Source organism: Ovis canadensis, chromosome 3 (assembly GCF_042477335.2).
Source record: "Ovis canadensis isolate MfBH-ARS-UI-01 breed Bighorn chromosome 3, ARS-UI_OviCan_v2, whole genome shotgun sequence".
In the NCBI taxonomy this organism is placed as follows: domain Eukaryota; kingdom Metazoa; phylum Chordata; class Mammalia; order Artiodactyla; family Bovidae; genus Ovis; species Ovis canadensis.
The window spans coordinates 92898942-92915940 of NC_091247.1; the positions used below are offsets into that span (position 1 = coordinate 92898942).

General features: G+C 48.6%; 1 protein-coding gene across 2 annotated transcripts in view; it reads right to left on the minus strand.

The window, feature by feature from the left end:
• Positions 1-4379: 4379 nt before the first annotated feature.
• ADD2 (adducin 2) overlaps positions 4380-16999 on the minus strand; it is a 121084-nt gene continuing 108464 nt past the window's right edge. For both annotated transcript variants that reach the window (XM_069580492.1, XM_069580491.1), the window contains exons 15-16: positions 15632-15757; positions 4380-6754 (exon numbers count right to left, since the gene is read on the minus strand). In XM_069580492.1, coding sequence (XP_069436593.1) covers positions 6447-6754; positions 15632-15757 — 434 coding nt within the window. In that variant the 3' untranslated portion in view covers positions 4380-6446. The remainder of the gene's footprint in view (positions 6755-15631; positions 15758-16999) is intronic.

A 16999-nucleotide genomic window follows, 5' to 3' on the forward strand; every position in this document is an offset into this window, starting at 1 on the left:
TTTGTTTCTGCAACTCCCTCCCATTCAATCCATCTGAATGGACTGTCCTCCACGGAGACGTTCACAAATCCATACGGCCTTTCCCTTCTCAGAAGACTGTAGCATTTTATCACCTCCCTCCCTAGTCAGGACTCAGTGATTCATACATCCAGCTTTCCACGCAAGAGGTCTCTGGGATAAAAGTTCCCATGTAGGGAGCACCCCTCTGGCTTCTGGAGCCCCACAGAGCCAGAAAAACTGGGTAGCCGACAGAGAGGGGTCACACACTGGGAAGCCAAGCATGGTAGATTTACTAGGGTAATATCTGCAGGTGAGAAAACAGCACATACATACAGAAATCCATGGGCAAAGATATCACCCGGCACCACAAACACCAAAGCAGCGGGGGCTCAGCAAGTGGCTTTGGAAAGTTCTCTTGAAAATCCAAGGGCAGCTTTGGTGCTCAGAGATTCAAACAGAAAACTGTACAAAACCAACCCATAAATATATATATATTATATTATATATGTGTGTATATATATATAAAATTGCAAAATAAAAGCCCAAGAAACTAGTCAATCTGCACACCAGTGGCTCAAAAAGTGTTAGCGTAAAGGCAAAACCCTTTGTGGGGAAGATGCACAATCCGGGGGCTGGCATTTCAGTAGCAGAAAGAGTATTTACATGGAACCCCTATTTGAAACCTCACAATACTAGGCAAAGCTAAACACAGACCAGGTATGTACAAGGGGAAGACGATTGTCAGACACAGACGTATCACCAAAACCATCCACAGCTTTAGAGAACACTGCGCTCCACCAGGCCCCCTGCGCCCTGCCAGGCCAGCCAGGCTCAGGACTAGTTCTGCACCCCTTCTCCCCCCACCAGGAGAGGGCTGGGACTCAGCTGTGTAGTGTAGTTTACAGAAGTTTAAAGGTGGAGCAGCCTGTGGAGATCAATCACCCACAAAGTAGGACTGATAGGCATGGGGTAGAGTTGAAATGAAGGGGTTGGGGTCCCCAAAATATATTCCCATTTTATGAATGCGTTGATGTATGTAATGCAGCCCCTGTCCTTGGTCCACTTATCATCCTCCTTCTGGTTCACTCTCAAAGAGAAGATCTGGCCTTTGCATGTCTCAGAATTATACAAGATTCTGGGGAAAAGAGGTTAGGGCTTTTCTTGCTATTCTCCTACCAACCCCCTGAAGGCCTCAAAACATTTTCTTCACATTGCTAAGAGAGAGGGGGTGTACCCATCACTGCTGCTTGGGAACAGTGGGTGAGAAATGTCGGGGGCTGACTATCTGGAGGCAGCCACTGGTGCTTCCCCATGCCCGCTGCGCCCAAGTCCCTCCTCATGGCAGTAACAGTGAGCACTCCTCCTCTGTCTTCAGGCCCCAATGTCTCATAGTGATGACTCAACTTTGGGGGCAATCTTGAAGGCAAAGGTCACCAAATATCAGTTTGGCAAAACTTCATACCACCTAAGTACAAACCAACACAAACCACAACTTCTACACTTCTAAGAAAACCCTAACCGAAGATTCTTTCTCATTTCTGAAAGGAGAAGCCTGTCTACACGAAAATAATGCAAGGTGCTTTCTCAGGTCGAGAGGACACCCTGCCTGAAACCCTCACGCCGAGTCCTGTGTAAGGTGGCCTCTCACTGTGGGAGGCTGAAGGGGGATCGGTGCGCACGGGTAACAGGCCGCTACCCGTGCACTCAGTTCTGGTAAAAAGGAGGTGACGCCCATGCTTAGGGCGTCTGGAGCCCGTCACTCTACTGTGTGCTGTACACATTTTTTCATATTTCGGCGCCAGTGGGCCTGCCCACAGATAAACAACCAACAAGCACATTTCGTCAGTCAGTTCAGGCCCCTGACACTCTAAAGCGCCCCTCTCAGAACGGATGTGGAGCTGTGGTGACATAACGTCCCTTCAGGTTTTGAACGGTGAGGATCCGTGTCCTTTCTGAGGAGGTGGAGAGCACAGATTCGTCCCCTCCTTCATTCCTTCTCGGACTCTTTGAATGTTATCATCTTAGGCTTGAGCTCATGTGGTAGAGAAGACGTAAAAGGACCTGCTTCCTCTGCGTTCAGAGAGATAACTGCCAAGTACAGCCACCTCGAGGGTTGCCACTGACCCATGCGAGTATCCTGGGGAAAGGCAGTAACTTTTTTCATTTGTTCAACAGACAAAAACTGCATACTCCTGCCTGGAGCTACAGCATAAAATTTATACTCATGCAAAAGATGGCACAGAGGCCGAGGGTAGGCTATGTGTCTATCTGACCCTCTGCCTACCTCCGTGGAAAAATCCACCCTTCCTTTCCATCTTCTAGGCTTTCAGAAGTAAACTGTGCTGTTGGGTGAATGGTTCTCTCCAACCCACAGCAACCGGAGAAGTGGCCTCATGGCACTTCTCCCCGTGTTGACGGTAGAAGCCCTCTGTGATGACAGCCCCGAGCAACATGCGTGAGTGTCTTGCCCCATCCAGGAGTGACTGGCACACCCACTGGGCAGGGGGCAGAGACTGAGCTCCATGGACAATCAGTGGTATAAGGGTGATGCTCCCCAGGGGGATTCTTACTGGACCAGGTTTCTTATCCAGCTCCCTCCCACCAAGTCCTTTAAAAAAAATTCATCTGTCTACAGAAGAAGAACCCCATCTTCTTTACAGGAGTGTTGAGGGAGGTTACTTTTATCTGTATAACCTGGCCAAAGTCGGACAGTGACTTGGGTCATGTCTGGAGGCTCTTATGGAGCACAGATCTGAGCTGGTCTCTCGGCAGCACTTTTGCAAAGTTTTGGGAAAGTTTGTGCACGCTGTCACACATCACTGCTGGGTACCAGCCTGTGCACAGAGAGCCACTGGTGCCAAGCTTGCTTCTCTATAAGCATCTCTCCCTCTGCCTCCTCACTCCCACACCTGCCCGTCTTCCCAAGGAAACAGGCTCAGAAACTGCTCCACTTCCCAGTTCAGCATCCAGACCACAGCTTGTTTGTCTACACTTTCTCATCCTTTTCCATGGTCTATCTACACTTTCCTGGAAACTATCCTATGGCCTAACAATTCTGAGCTTCCCATATGTACATTTTCTCCAGATAGATAACTGGTCAAAGTGTTCAGCCAAACTTATTCAGAGCCAAAGAACATGTCCCTTCTCCTCACCCTAAGAGCCTGTGGTCTTGTTTGGACCCCACGCCTGCTTCTGTAGCACTCAGAGCACGGCCTCTGAGTCCCACCAGGCATTTCCTACACATGCAAGGGGAGGACTGGGGGACTCAACGGCTCTCCTAGCAACTCTAGCTCGAGACAAAACAGAACCCCAAACTGCAGTGAGCATTAGCTCTTTGACGATCCCTTCTCCTCACTGTAGAGCTCTCATCAGATGCCTTCTCCAGACAATTCCATGGGAATGAATTCTGCACTGCAGGCTCACTGTTTGCTATAAAGGTAGAGGCAGTGTAAGGCAGCTCACCACACCTGTTTTGGTGCTGCTGTTTCAGAAAGGCCTCCTCATGGAGCCGCCCATTCCTCCAGCACTGTCCCCTCCCCTGCACTCCGTTCTCCACTCAGCTACCAAAGCAATTTTTCTAAAATGCAGCCTGCTCTTGATCTACCATGACCACAGCCCTCAGTGGCTCCAGATGCCGTACATGAGGAAGTCTAGCTCCGCCACACCTTCTACCAGTTTCTTTACAATCCACCCTGCCCACCCACAAAGTGAAGCCCACCACCCACCTCACACTGCCTGTCCCAGCAACACTGAATCACTCCATGGATGCACCTGGCGCTCCAAACTTCCAGGCCTTTACACACAAACACTTAAGTGATCACCAATGTCCTGCTTATCCTCTTGTCCTCCTGGAAAGTTTCTCTTTGTTCTGAAAACCTAACTCAAGCATCACTCCTTGCAGGAAGGTTTCTCTGGCCTGGAAGACAGTAAGTAAATTGATGCCTCCTTATGCCACCTCTACATCCTTGCCTATTCCGTAACACGCCTCCTAGACTTGGAGACCTCCTCTGGGTAGGGACAGTCCTCAGGCCTGGCCCATGACCCAAGCTCATGCATGGTTTTTGAACACATGAAGAAAGAACAGATGGATGGGTATGAGGTGGCCCCATGGCATAAACTCCTGCAAGGCACGTTCATCTAAATGAGGCCTCCCTGTTGTAAAGAGAATAGAGAGAATTTGTTGAAAGCAAAGAGTCAGTCAAGATTATTTCTGAGCTAGTCACTCAAACACAGAAAGCTGCACCAGTGGCTGTTTCCATCCTACCTTGCTCTTAACACCACCTGCCACTGACTATTCTAGTCGCAACGATTGTTTTCTTTTAACGTCAGCAGAGTGCCCACCACTGAGTGGATCCTTAACAAATATCAGGATGAATGGATGGCTGTGAAATAGTTTTCTTTAAAAGGCATCAAAGGATTGGCTTTGAAGGCATTTCCCACATCACAGACTTTACTGACCTGGGTCATCCATCACAAGACTTGACTCAGAAGCAAAACAGAGAGAGGAGTCTGGGCAGCAGTTAGGAATCTGCTCTAGGGACACCCGTATAGGGCTTTCTTTAGTAATGTGTCAGTTTCATTTCTTCACCCCATCCTTACCAACTATGGATGGTACTCCTGGCCGCAACCAGAAGGCTCTGGCCTCTCCTTTGTCAGAAGTCCACACTGGCCCAGTCACAGCCCACAATCACCAGGAACTCACTTTGCACTGATGGGGGAAAAGGTGGGTGGTCTCCCACCTTCACTTATGCAGTGGACAACCAGTTGCAGAAACAAAACAGTCCTGGACCAAAATAACCACTCTTGGGAATTAAAGTTTTCTGATCATCACAGCTGCTAAGTGCAAAGGTTCTGACTCTGACAGACCTGGATTCAATCCAGGCTCTGGATCTTTCTAGCCAAGTCACTGGAACAAGTCAATTATTTTTGGGGGGGGCTCAGTTTTCATACCCATAAAATGGGAATAATCTGACCCACATCACAGTACTGTCTCAAGAGTTAAAGGATATAGTGTATGTGAAGCCTACATGGTGTGTGTGTATGTGTGTGAGTGTGTGTGTGTGTAGGAAGTGCTCAAAAGCAGAAAACTATGATTAAGAACTTTCAAAAATACTTTGACGATATTCAGGACAGAAAGGGAAAATATTCTTTGAAGACACTGTGCTTAAAAGAGAATGGATTGTCTAGTTTTTAGGAGCCAACAATGCTCATAGATCAGTGTCCCACAGAAAGGTATGAAAAGATAGTGATGGCATTTAAAAAACAGCTGTGGCTCTTACAGGCCCTAGGATGGATGGACAGAGAGTAACAAGGCCAGGGACACCCAAGCCTTTCTCTGAAAGCTGATCCAAGAGGATTAATTCTGAAGAGCTCACCTCATTCTCCTCTGCTGGACCCATAACCCAGAGGAGCCAAGGTCAAGGGGCCAAGGGTAAGATGCCAGTTCCAGGCTATGAGCCAGGGTTTCTAGGTTTGAGGGAAAGTCAGGGGACCCCTAATGTTGGACAGGAGGCAAACCAGACAAGTAGCGTTGCTCAAGTGTCAGGAATGCTGGAAAGGCGTCATATATCCACACTGTCCCGATCCTCCTGGTACAACCCAAAGCTAACAGAGGATCAAAATTTCCGCAAATTTCAGCCCTGAGCATGAGATGAGTTTTTTTCTAAGCTAAATTTGGTTTTAGTTTTCAAGCGCCTGAGATGCACAATTCGAATGTGTTAAGTCCCTGGCTTCTTATATTGATCAAACCATCCCCTGCTTTGGGGTTGACCTGGCTGCCCTCATGCCTGCCCACTCTTACAACTGTTCCGGCCATCATTCCAGAGGTTCCATGAAGAAAGCTCAAGGTTAGTGGTTGGGGAAGCACAAGCTAAGCCATCAGCCCTTGGGAACAGGGATTAACTTCTGGTGGAGGGGACAGGTCCATTTGTCTGGGTACTGTGAGCAGCAGGGCCATTACCCTACAGGAAAGAGAAGAGAGATTTCTAAATATAGTGATAGCTCCATCGGCAAGAGACTGGGTTCCCGCAAGGACAAGGACCTTGCTCAGGGAAGCCTCAGCCTGTCTGAATGGGGCCTGGTTGGTGGGAGCTGGCGGCCGGCTTTGGCCCCTTGCCCTGGGCTCAGATCAGGGGCAGCATCCTTGTGAGCGTGGCCCACAACTAGGCAGTGTTGTGTCTGGAAGGAGCACAGGACCGCGAGCCAGGAGACGTGAATTCTAGTGCGAGCTCTGCCTTGAACTAGCTGAGTGACCTTGGGAAAGTCACCTCATTTCTGTGGGGCAGAGGGACAATGAGGGGCTGGGGGGACAATCTCTAAGCTTCCCATCGGAGTGTGACCCAGGGCCTATTCGACCCCTCCTCGGCCCCACGCTTCCAGGGTCAGAGACGGGAGAAGGCGGGGCAGGGGTAGGGGAGACACAAACGGGAGCCGCAGGGGACTGCGAATCAGGACTCCACTTTCTCCTTCTTTTTGCTCTTCTTCAGGAAGGATGGGGTGCGGAATTTCTTCTTCTTCTTCGAGGGAGACTTGGAAGGCGAGCCCTCTGGGGACATGGGGCCGCTGGTGACAGACTCGGTTTTGTCCTTGGAGGTGTCGACATCCGTGTCAGCACTGGTGGTCATCTGGCTGAGGCCTTTGCTGAGGGTGTCCTCCACCGTCTGCCCGTCCTCTCTCCCGTTGACCACCACTCCTTCTGGCTGCGTCACGTCCGGCTCTGTGGTGTCTTTGCTTGTTTCCGTCAGCTTAGCCTCTTCTAGAAAAAGATCCAAACACATGACCCATTAGATTTCATTCAGACCAGAGCTTCTGTCTGGGGCTACAGAACCATTTCCAGGCAATTCTATATGGGAAATCTAGAGCCGTGGGAGTGGCAGGCCCGCGTTGTCAAGGGAGGGCTCTCTCCCAGACAGTAGAGAACAGGCCTTTGGCGGGCTAGGGGCTCTGGGCTCTTGTCTACAAATGTAAATGGGTCATGATGTCCAAATGTGGCAGCAACCCAGCAAGGGCCCGGGTGGGAGCTTTCCTTGGTATGGACAGAATGAGGAAAAGACACGGGCAACAGAGAGGCTGGACAGCTCAGGGCAGGTGTCTAAGAACTGTCCCTGGTTCAGTTTCACCAATAAAAATATGAAAATGACATGCTTTCATACCCATTTCATTTCCCACACCAGTGAGGAACTTTAAAAAATGGGCAGTATCTTCCCAGTAGGCAGAGCAGGGGCAGGCAGAGCGAGGCTGGGGTTCCCTGAGTGGCCCAGACCCTACAGACTGCCACCCGTTCAAGGCCAGAAACAGAACCCTCCAACCGCCCCTCCTCCTCCTTCCCACTCTCACCCCACCCTCCTTCCCACTCAAGTTCTGAAACGCATGGACGGGGAGGGAGGAAGGAAAACTATAACTGTGGACTTGGAAAAGTAGAAGGGAATGTGAGGATCATCTCGCTCCTCCCCATTTTACCGATGGGAAAATTGAGTGAAACAGTAAAAGGGGACAGACTTCAGCCTCCTGCTGTCCCAGCTTAGTGCTCTTTACACTGTGTGAGACTGAGACGTGTGAGTGTTATCTGTGTGTGAGAGTGCATGTGTGTGAGTGCACACCTGTGTATGTGTGCACGCGCGCACATGTGTGATGGTGACTGGATGTTGATGTGCATGTGCGTGCGTGTGCGTGCATGTACACTTCTGTAAGTGTGCGAGTGTGTGTGAGAGTGCGCGTGTGGATGTGCATTATGCATGTGTGCACATGTGTCAGTACGTGAGTACATGAGTACTTGGTGTGCATAAGTGTGCATGCATGAGTATACACGTGTGTGAATGTGTATGTATGAGTGAACATGTGTGTCTGTGTCAGGGTGCACATGCATGTGTGTGAGTGCACACCTGTATGTATGAGTGTGTACACGAGTGCACATCTGTGACTGTGACTGGGTGTTAGTATGCATGTGTGTGTCTGCACTTCTGTGAGTGTGCAAGTGTGTGCATTATGCATGTGTGTGCACATGTGTCTATATGTAAGTGCACACGAGTGATTGTATATGTGCGAAAGTGCATGTGTGTGCATGTGTGTGAGTATGCACATATAAGTGAGCATGTGTATCTAAGTGTGTGAGTCTGCACATGGTATGCACATGTGATTGCACATGAGTGTGCGTGTGATTGCACACACGTGTGAGTGTGCGTGTGTTGAACACACACGTGTACATGTTCATGTGTATGAGTGTGTGTGTGTGAATGTGCACGTGAGTATGCATGCGTGTAAGTGGGAGGGATAGTTAGGGAAGGTGGGGCTGGTCATTTACAGAGTGGGACAAAACAGACATCTTGGGAAAGGGCTAGGGTTCTTAACAGGGTAAAGACTGAACAAAATATCTGGTTACATGGAAGAGGGCGTTAAATTTGGGAACAGTTAGAATGGGCTAGTTTAACCCTCTGGGCAAACCAAGGTCTTCTCCAATGACTCCTGAGGACTGTCCTCTCTTAGTACTGAGGGCCTTGGCTCTGGCTCCCATCTTCCTACTGTCTGGCCCGCATCCTGCCATCATCCACCTACCAAAGCCCTTGACTCCTATGGCCCTTGCGGTCTGCTCTCCCACTATGCATGCCCATGGTCATCACTGGCCATTCTCTTAAACACAGGAAAGCGGTCCAGACACAACCTTCCCCCGAACGCTCTCCTCTCCTCATCTGCTTTTGGCCTCATCAACCCTCTGTCCCTGGACCCCTCTCTGCCATCACAGCCTGTTTCCCTCTGCCTGGACCGCCCTTCTCTATCTTCTCCATGTCCCCAACCTTCACCCACGCAATGAATCAGCTTGAGTCTTACCCTCCCCTTGAACTCTTTCCTGATCCCATCCTTGCTTCCAGGTAGAAGGTGTCACTCCTTTTGGCCCCTACTATACAAATTCCCATCACAGCAATATAAAACAATCACTTCTTTTAAATGTCTATCCCCTCCCTCAAAACTGAAATAAATTAGATAAGACTGTGTTTAATTATTTATGTAACTAGCTCATACGAGGTACTCAAAAAGTGACTGTGGAACCCATGAATGGTTGAATGCATCAGCAAACAAATGAACATGTGAACAGTTTTTTCCAACCAAGCCAACACCGCACATTGTCATCTTTCTTACTTGTCACAGCCTGAGCCAACCATGTAAACAAAGAGCAGCCTGTGTGCTGGCCTTTACCTTCTGAACCTCCTCCCCTGTCCCCACTCTCAATCTCCCGGACTTTCTTTGTTCCTTTCATGGCCCCTCACTTAGATGACCGATGAGGTCATATTTCTCAAGTCTCCCCCTCTCCGAGGACTTTGTTACCTGTTTTCTAGCTCCATGAACACAACTGCGGATTAGAGGGCTCCCCCTCTCTGTCCATGTGCCTCTTCCTGTCCTGGTGGTAACAGGCATCCTTACTCCAACAGCACCATTCACCCATGCCCACCCCAGCAGCCTCATCCACAGCCACAGCTTCTGCCATGTCTTGCTTTAGAGGCATACACCCAGGTTCTTCTTCCCCATCCAGAAAATGAGACCATGCTGAGTATACTGTCAGCATCTCTCACGCTGGCAGTATACAGAGCTTTCTCATGATGAATTGTTCGGGGAGCAGCAGAAACACAAAGTGGGGCTGGGAGGCAATAGGCCTTGGAGAAGTCAGGTTCCAAATTAAGGTCATCACTCCCTTAACTGGAAGAAACCAAAAACATGGAAGGGTGTGGCTGGCCAAGAGAAGGGGAAGCAGGACAGGGCTCTAGAAATACTTATTGGGCCCCAGTAAGAAAAGCATCAAGGACCAGCTCTGAGAGTCCAGATCCCTCCTCTGCTAAAAGCCCAAAACAAGTAAGATCAGAATTTGATGGGTCTTCAGCTATTTGAAGACCAGGCTGGGAAGAGGCCCAGCAACTAGAAGCAGTTGGAAACTCACCTTCTCACATCCCCTAAGGAAAAACACTGGCTTTCTCTCCTAGATGGGGCACTTGGAGCTCTGGGAGTAGGAGTCAGATGTGGGAGTGGGTGGAATGAAAGAGAGGCTAGAAAATGGGGGTGTCTATCCAAGGATGATGGTCAGGAAGCAGAAAGAAGAGGAAAGGGAGTAGGGAGAGTGCCCTTTCTCTTTCAGAGAAAGACTGGGCTTGGCAGTCAGGGACAATATCTACACCCTCATGGGTTGGAAAGAGCTGAAAGGCTTGCAGAGGCTGGAGGAGGAAGAGAGGTGCTTTGGGAGGGAGATGCCAAGCTTGTTTGGGTACTTACCTCTCAGAGTGTATTTCTCACTTTCCCTCAGCATCCAAACACTTGTCTCTCAGTCCTCCAGTGTCCCCTCCCAGAAATGCCCACTCCCTGGAAAGCTTACTCTACTCTTGTCTGCCAGTCCAAGCATATATCTCCCCATGGTCTGGTTCAAGCCTCTCTCGACATTTGACAATGATCTTGCCCTTTTCTAAACCTACTACCAATATATTAATTTTACACTTGAGTGTGGCCCCCTCCCACACTGAGTATGGGATGGCCCTGTGACTTGGAGGAAGCAACAGAATGCAGAGGAAGCGCCACTAGAGGAAATGCCATTAAAGGAAGTGCTTTCTAACCAGCCTTAGGCTAAAGAATTAAGAAAGCCTAGCAGCTTCTGCTAGCTTCTGTTTGGGGAGCCCTGAGGCACCATGTATAAAGTCCAACAACCTTGATGGGAACATAGATGGAGAAGCCACATGAAGAGTACCTACAATCATGTGGAGAGAGACAGAGACAGACAGACAAAGAGGCCCAGCCATTCCACTGTCCCAGCTGAGTCCAGCCTTCCAGCCACTCCTACCAAGGCACCTGACATGTGAGTGCATTATCTTGGAAATCCTAGTTCAGTCAGGCACCCAGATGACTGCAGCTCCAGCTGACATCAGTGGAGCATAAGAACCATCCCGCTGAGCCTAGTCAACCCACAGAAGAACTAATTTCCATAAACCGGTTCTCATTAAGTGCTATGATTTAATAATTATCTACTGCTACATAACAAACCACCCCAAAACTTAGTGACTTAAAACAGCAAGCAGTATAGTATCTCTCACAACCCTGGGGACACAGTACACAGTGAGAGCTCATTTATGAAAACACAGCACTGGATCCTTTTATATTTAGGAGCTCCTTTTATCCTGATAACGATGCTGTGAATTAGGAAAGGCAAGGATTCATGTTAGTTCCCTATTCTTTAGTGTTTTTTAAGCAACTTATTTGAGATGGCTAAATTAGTCAGTGACAGGGCTGATCTTCTAATGTCAAACGCAGGGCTATTTCTTTGCGGGAATAGCCAGCGCTCCTGGGGGGATGGAGTTTTCAGGGGCAGGGACAGTCAGGAGCTGGTCAAAGAGAAGGTGATGAGAGAGATGGCAGAGGTGAAGGAGGAGGACTTGAAAGCCTCTTTCAGAGAGGCTGGGTGGTAGGAGACAGAGGAAGAGTGATGGTGAGGTGATTTAGCACAAGAGGATTTGAGAATATGGTGACAGATGGAGAAAAAGCCATTCTTGACCCATAGGTGAGCTACATGTGAAAGTGCAGATGCTACTTGGAGTGTTAGCCCTGAGGAGCTGGGCAAGACATCGGGTAACATGGCCAAGCCACCCAGCTCCACCTCACATCAGTCACCCTAGACAGCTCCAACTGGGCCTCAGCACATGAGGTCGGCTCCAAAGAGGTCCACATTCCCCAACTCTGTCTATTTCAGGAAGTCTCTTTTCTAACAACTCAACTGGGGTGTGCCTCTCCATGGAGCACGGATTTGGGTCAGAGAAAAGCAGGAATTCAGCCAGTGGGAAAGCAGTGATCCCACCCCTTACATCCTCCTCCTCCTGCTCCCTGTCCCACTGGACAGCAGAAAGTGCTCTAAGGGGCTCCCAAGAGCTGAAATGGAAGCCTCTTCTCAGTGGTATCACCTTCCTGCAGTTGGCTGCAGGGATGCTGCAGACAGCAGTCAGGCTGGGTGCTCTCTGCATCCAGATCTGGCAGTTGTGCCCCAAAGTCATTCAGGCTGTGGCCTCCAGCCCTAGAAGACACCATGGGCTCCTTAGATGGGCCCATGCATTAGGAATGGGCTGCAGATGTGCTCCTGAGGCGACAGGAACTGCCAGAGGGGAGCACCGAGCAGCTGGTCCCACCGTGCATTCACTGTGGGGGCTTGCTGCTTCTGGGAGGTGTGCCCTGCATGAATACAAGAGTGTGCATGAGTGCATCTCTCTTAGAGGAAGCCTAGGCCATGCACAGCACATGTGGAATTGGTCATGGCATTTACAGTCAGGAAACCTCCCAAAGGCAAGGCTGTAAACTGCAAATTAAAAATTGAGGAGAAATCTATTTCCTTTGAAATACTCCTCCCTCCCCACATTGCGAGTGTTGGAGTAAGTTAGTAAACAGCATCTCTGTACTTCTGACAGAGACAGGTATTCAGAATCAGAGGAAACTCCTTTGATGAAGGCACAAATGGGAAGAGGAAGGAAAACACTGGTGCAGACAGGCCGACAACACTGTGATGAGACAGATGGACACAGTCACGGGACACCCACCCAGGCTCTGGCCCCAAGCAGATGGGTTTCCTCTGGCAGTGCTAGGCCTGCGGTCAAGGCAGCAACTCACTTACAGAAGGAGCTCAGGATTGTGGTATGCAAGCAGCATCCACATGTCTGGCCATTCTACCCAGGAAGGGGAAGGGTCCATCAGGCCACCCAGCTGGTACCATCTGCATGGGGTCCAGCCCTCCCTAGTGAGGGCCCCGGGGAACCCAGGAAAGGAGCATTCATTCCCCACAGTGATTCCAGAAGCTCATTAAAGCCACTTTCATGATCTGGGAGGTGTGGATGATATTATGCAGTTCAGTTCAGTCGCTCAGTCATGTCTGACTCTTTGAGACCCCATGAATTGCAGCACGCCAGGCCTCCCTGTCTATTGCTAACTCCCGGAGTTCATCCAAACTCATGTCCATTGAGTCAGTGATGTCATCCAACCATCTCATCCTCTGTCGTCCCCTTCTCCTCCTGCCCTCAATCTTTTCCAGCATCAGGGTCTTTTCAAATGAGTCAGCTCTTTGCATCAGGTGGCCAAAGTATAGGAGTTTCAGCTTCAGCATCAGTCCTTCCAATGAAAATTCAGGACTGATTTCCTTTAGAATGGACTGGTTGGGTCTCCTTGCAGTCCAAGGGACCCTCAAGAGTCTTCTCCAACACCACAGTTCAAAAGCATCAATTCTGCACTCAGCTTTCTTTATAGTCCAACTCTCACATCCATACATAACCACAGGAAAAACCATAGCCTTGACTAGACGGAACTTTGTTGACAAAGTAATGTCTCTGCTTTTCCATATGCTGTCTAGGCTGGTCATAACTTTCCTTCCAAGGAGTAAGTGTCTTTTAATTTCATGGCTGCAATCATCATCTGCAGTGATTTTGGAGCCCAGAAAAATAAAGTCTGACACTGTTTCCACTGTTTCCCCATCTATTTGCCATGAAGTGATGGGACCGGATGCCATGATCTTAGTTTCTGAATGTTGAGCTTTAAGTCAACTTTTTCACTCTCCTCTTTCACTTTCATCAAGAGGCTCTTTAGTTCTTCTTCACTTTCTGCCATAAGGGTGGTGTCATCTGCATATCTGAATATCTGAGGTTATTGATATTTCTCCCAGCATTCTTGATTCCAGCCTGTTCTTCCTCCAGCCCAGCATTTCTCATGATGTACTCTGCATATAAGGTAAATAAGCAGGGTGACAATATGCAGCCTTGACGTACTCCTTTTCGTATTTGGAACCAGTCTGTTGTTCCATGTCCAGTTCTAACTGTTGCTTCCTGACCTGCATACAGATTTCTCAAGAGGCAGGTCAAGTGGTCTGGTATTCCCATCTCTTTCAGAATTGTCCACAGTTTATTGGGATCCACACAGTCAAAGGCTTTGGCATAGTCAATCAAACAGAAATAGATGTTTTTCTGGAACTCTCTTGCTTTTTCAATGATCCAGCGGATGTTGGAATTTGATTTCTGGTTCCTCTGCCTTTTCTAAATCCGGCTTGAACATCTGGAAGTTCACAGTTCACATATTGCTGAAGCCTGGCTTGGAGAATTTTGAGCATTACTTTACTAGCGTGTGAGATGAGTGCAGTTGTGCAGTAGTTTGAACATTCTTTGGCACGGTCTTTCTTTAGGATTGGAATGAAAACTGACCTTTTCCAGTCCTGTGGCCACTGCTGAGTTTTCCACATTTGCTGGCATATTGAGTGCAGCACTTTCACAGCATCATCTTTCAGGATTTGAAATAGCTCAACTGCAACTCCATCACCTCCACTAGCTTTGTTTGTAGTGATGCTTCCTAAGGCCCATTTGACTTCACATTCCAGGATGTCTGGCTCTAGGTGAGTGATCACACCATCGTGATTATCCGGGTTGTGAGGATCTTTTTTGTACAGTTTTTCTGTGTATTCTTGCCACCTCTTCTTAATATCTTCTGCTTCTGTTAGGTCCCTACCATTTCTGTCCTTTATTGAGCCCATCTTTACGTGAAATGTTTCCTTGGTATCTCTAATTTTCTTGAAGAGATCTCCAGTCTTTCCCATTCTATTGTTTTCTTCTATTTCTTTGCATTGATCACTGAGGAAGGCTTTCTTATCTCTCCTTGATATTCTTTGGAACTCTGCCTTCAAATGGGTATATCTTTCCTTTTCTCCTTTGGGTTTTTAGGGTTAGGGTTAGGATGATATTATTATTATTATCTACCAAACCTATATTATTAATCATAACCACAATTGGATCTTATATTTAAATCATGCTTTTACTCTTTCCAAGTATGTTTTTATCTATACCTTCCCTTATATATAAAAGAACCTTCAAAAGGGAAAATAGTAATATTAGTAGCCCCATTTGAGAGTCAAGGAAACTGAGGCATGAAGACTGATCTTCTAAAATCAGCAGTTGAGTTCTTATTAGTTACCAGTTGAGTTGGGCCTAGAGCTCTGTTCTATAAACTAGCATCTAATGATGTGGTTTTCAACCTGGGCTATGTATTAGACTCACCTGGAGAGAGATCTTACTTTAGGCTGCACTCCTCCACCCCTACTCCTAGACCACTGAACTCGGAATCACTGGGGTAGGACCTTGGCAGGTGTCAGGAACTGTAATGCACAGTCAAGGTTGACAAGGACATCATGAGCCTTACCTGGGAGCTTGCTGGACATGCAGGGTCTCAGGTCCCACCCCAGACTTGCTGCATCTTAATTTTAACATTTTAATCTTCACTTTAACCAGATGCCTAGGTGATCCCTGTGCACAGTAGAGTCTAAGCACTGGGCTGCTGCATCTAGAAAGGCCCACCAGCAGTCTGGCCTGAGTTGAAGACGAGGAGGCTATTGGCCAGTCATTAACGTACTCAGCATTGCTTAGACCGGGCTATACCCGCAAGGTGTATTGTCACAGCCTGTGAATGGAACAAGCTTAAAACTGGCAACCTCTATTTCAGGATCCCTAGAAATAGCAGAGGGGAAGGAGTTTCTGGTAGGAGGGCAGCATGTGTCAAAAGGCGGGGGTGCTGCAGTGCACAACTCCATGCAGACCCCTTTCTGGGTCTGTGCCTCCTCCCTGCCAGCGAGCACTTCAGCTCAACTCACCATCCACAGATTTGGAGGGAGAGCCCACGGGGCTCTTCGGCTCGGACTTGGCTGGGCTCTGAGCTGGAGAAGCAGGTGCAGACTTCGCAGGGGAGCCAGGTTCCTCTGGGGCAGGCTCCTTCTCTCCTGAAAACACAGAAAACCAACTCAGGACAGAGGTCAGGCAGAAGAGAGATGGGCAGACAGAGTGCTTTGAGGCAATGCTTTCTTCTACTTGGTCCTCATTTCCCCTAACTGGAATTAGCTGCTTCCCCATCCCCCCCACCCCCACCCCCACCCCCACCCCCGCCCACACACTTTTTTAAATGTCTGCTACACTTTGGGCGAGGCAAATGGGAGGAGTCAGAGTCTAGGTCTGTTTCCTCTATCAAATCACAACCTTGGATGGATTATATTACCCCTGATGTGGATGCAAGACTGCAGGGGAATTCCCACCCAACGTTTGTATGCAGCTCACATACTATTTACGTAATTTACATGTTCAGTCCAAACAATCTCTAGAGACAAAAAGCACTGTATTTTTCTATCTACTTCTTTGACTGGCACGTGAGAACTCCAAGCAAGCTGGCAAGGGTTCTTCTAGTGCCTTTGTGCCCAGGAAGATGGCTGACTTTGGGTGGGGAGGGAGGACGTGGAAAAAGGTCCTTCCCTGAGGGAATAAAAGCCTTTGATACCATGCAGGGGCCTGTGGGACTCCTGGGCACAAGGCCTCTCTGTCCCTCATCACTTTGATTATAGAAAGCTACTTTCATTCAACCTCCATGATCTTCCCTGAGTTCCAATGGGGAGATTCAAGCTGTTGTTAATTATCAAAGGGACAGGAGGTGAGACAAGGGAGAAACAAACAGCAAGAGCAGCCTTGGGGCAAGGCCCATCAGAGGATGCACACAACCATATCTTTGAGCTATTTTGCAGATACTGAAATGCCCTCCAAGTGGAAGAAGGTAATGATTAATAATGACATGCTGCCCACAAGCATGCAGACCCCAGATCAGTTGGAACTGAAGGCTAACGATGCTGACTCCAACTAACCACACCACCAACCCATCCAAAGAATGTCCATGAGCTGATCACGCCCTCTTTGGACAATTAATACTAAATTTCTCACTATCTTCCCTAAGTTGGAACACATGGTTGTGACGGCATAAGCCCACCATTGCCCCCTTGGCCTGGCAAAACAGTAAAGCTATTCCTATCTACTTCACCCAAAACTCTGTCTCTGAGATTTGATTCTGCAACTGGTACAGAGAGAGGCTGAGCTTTCAGCATCATCTTGTCTGGTGGACAAAATCAAGAGCTAAGTCCAGTGTCGCAGACCCCAAGTGCATCTAGAGCAAAGAGAAGGGACAGTTCATGAGGGGAAGAGAG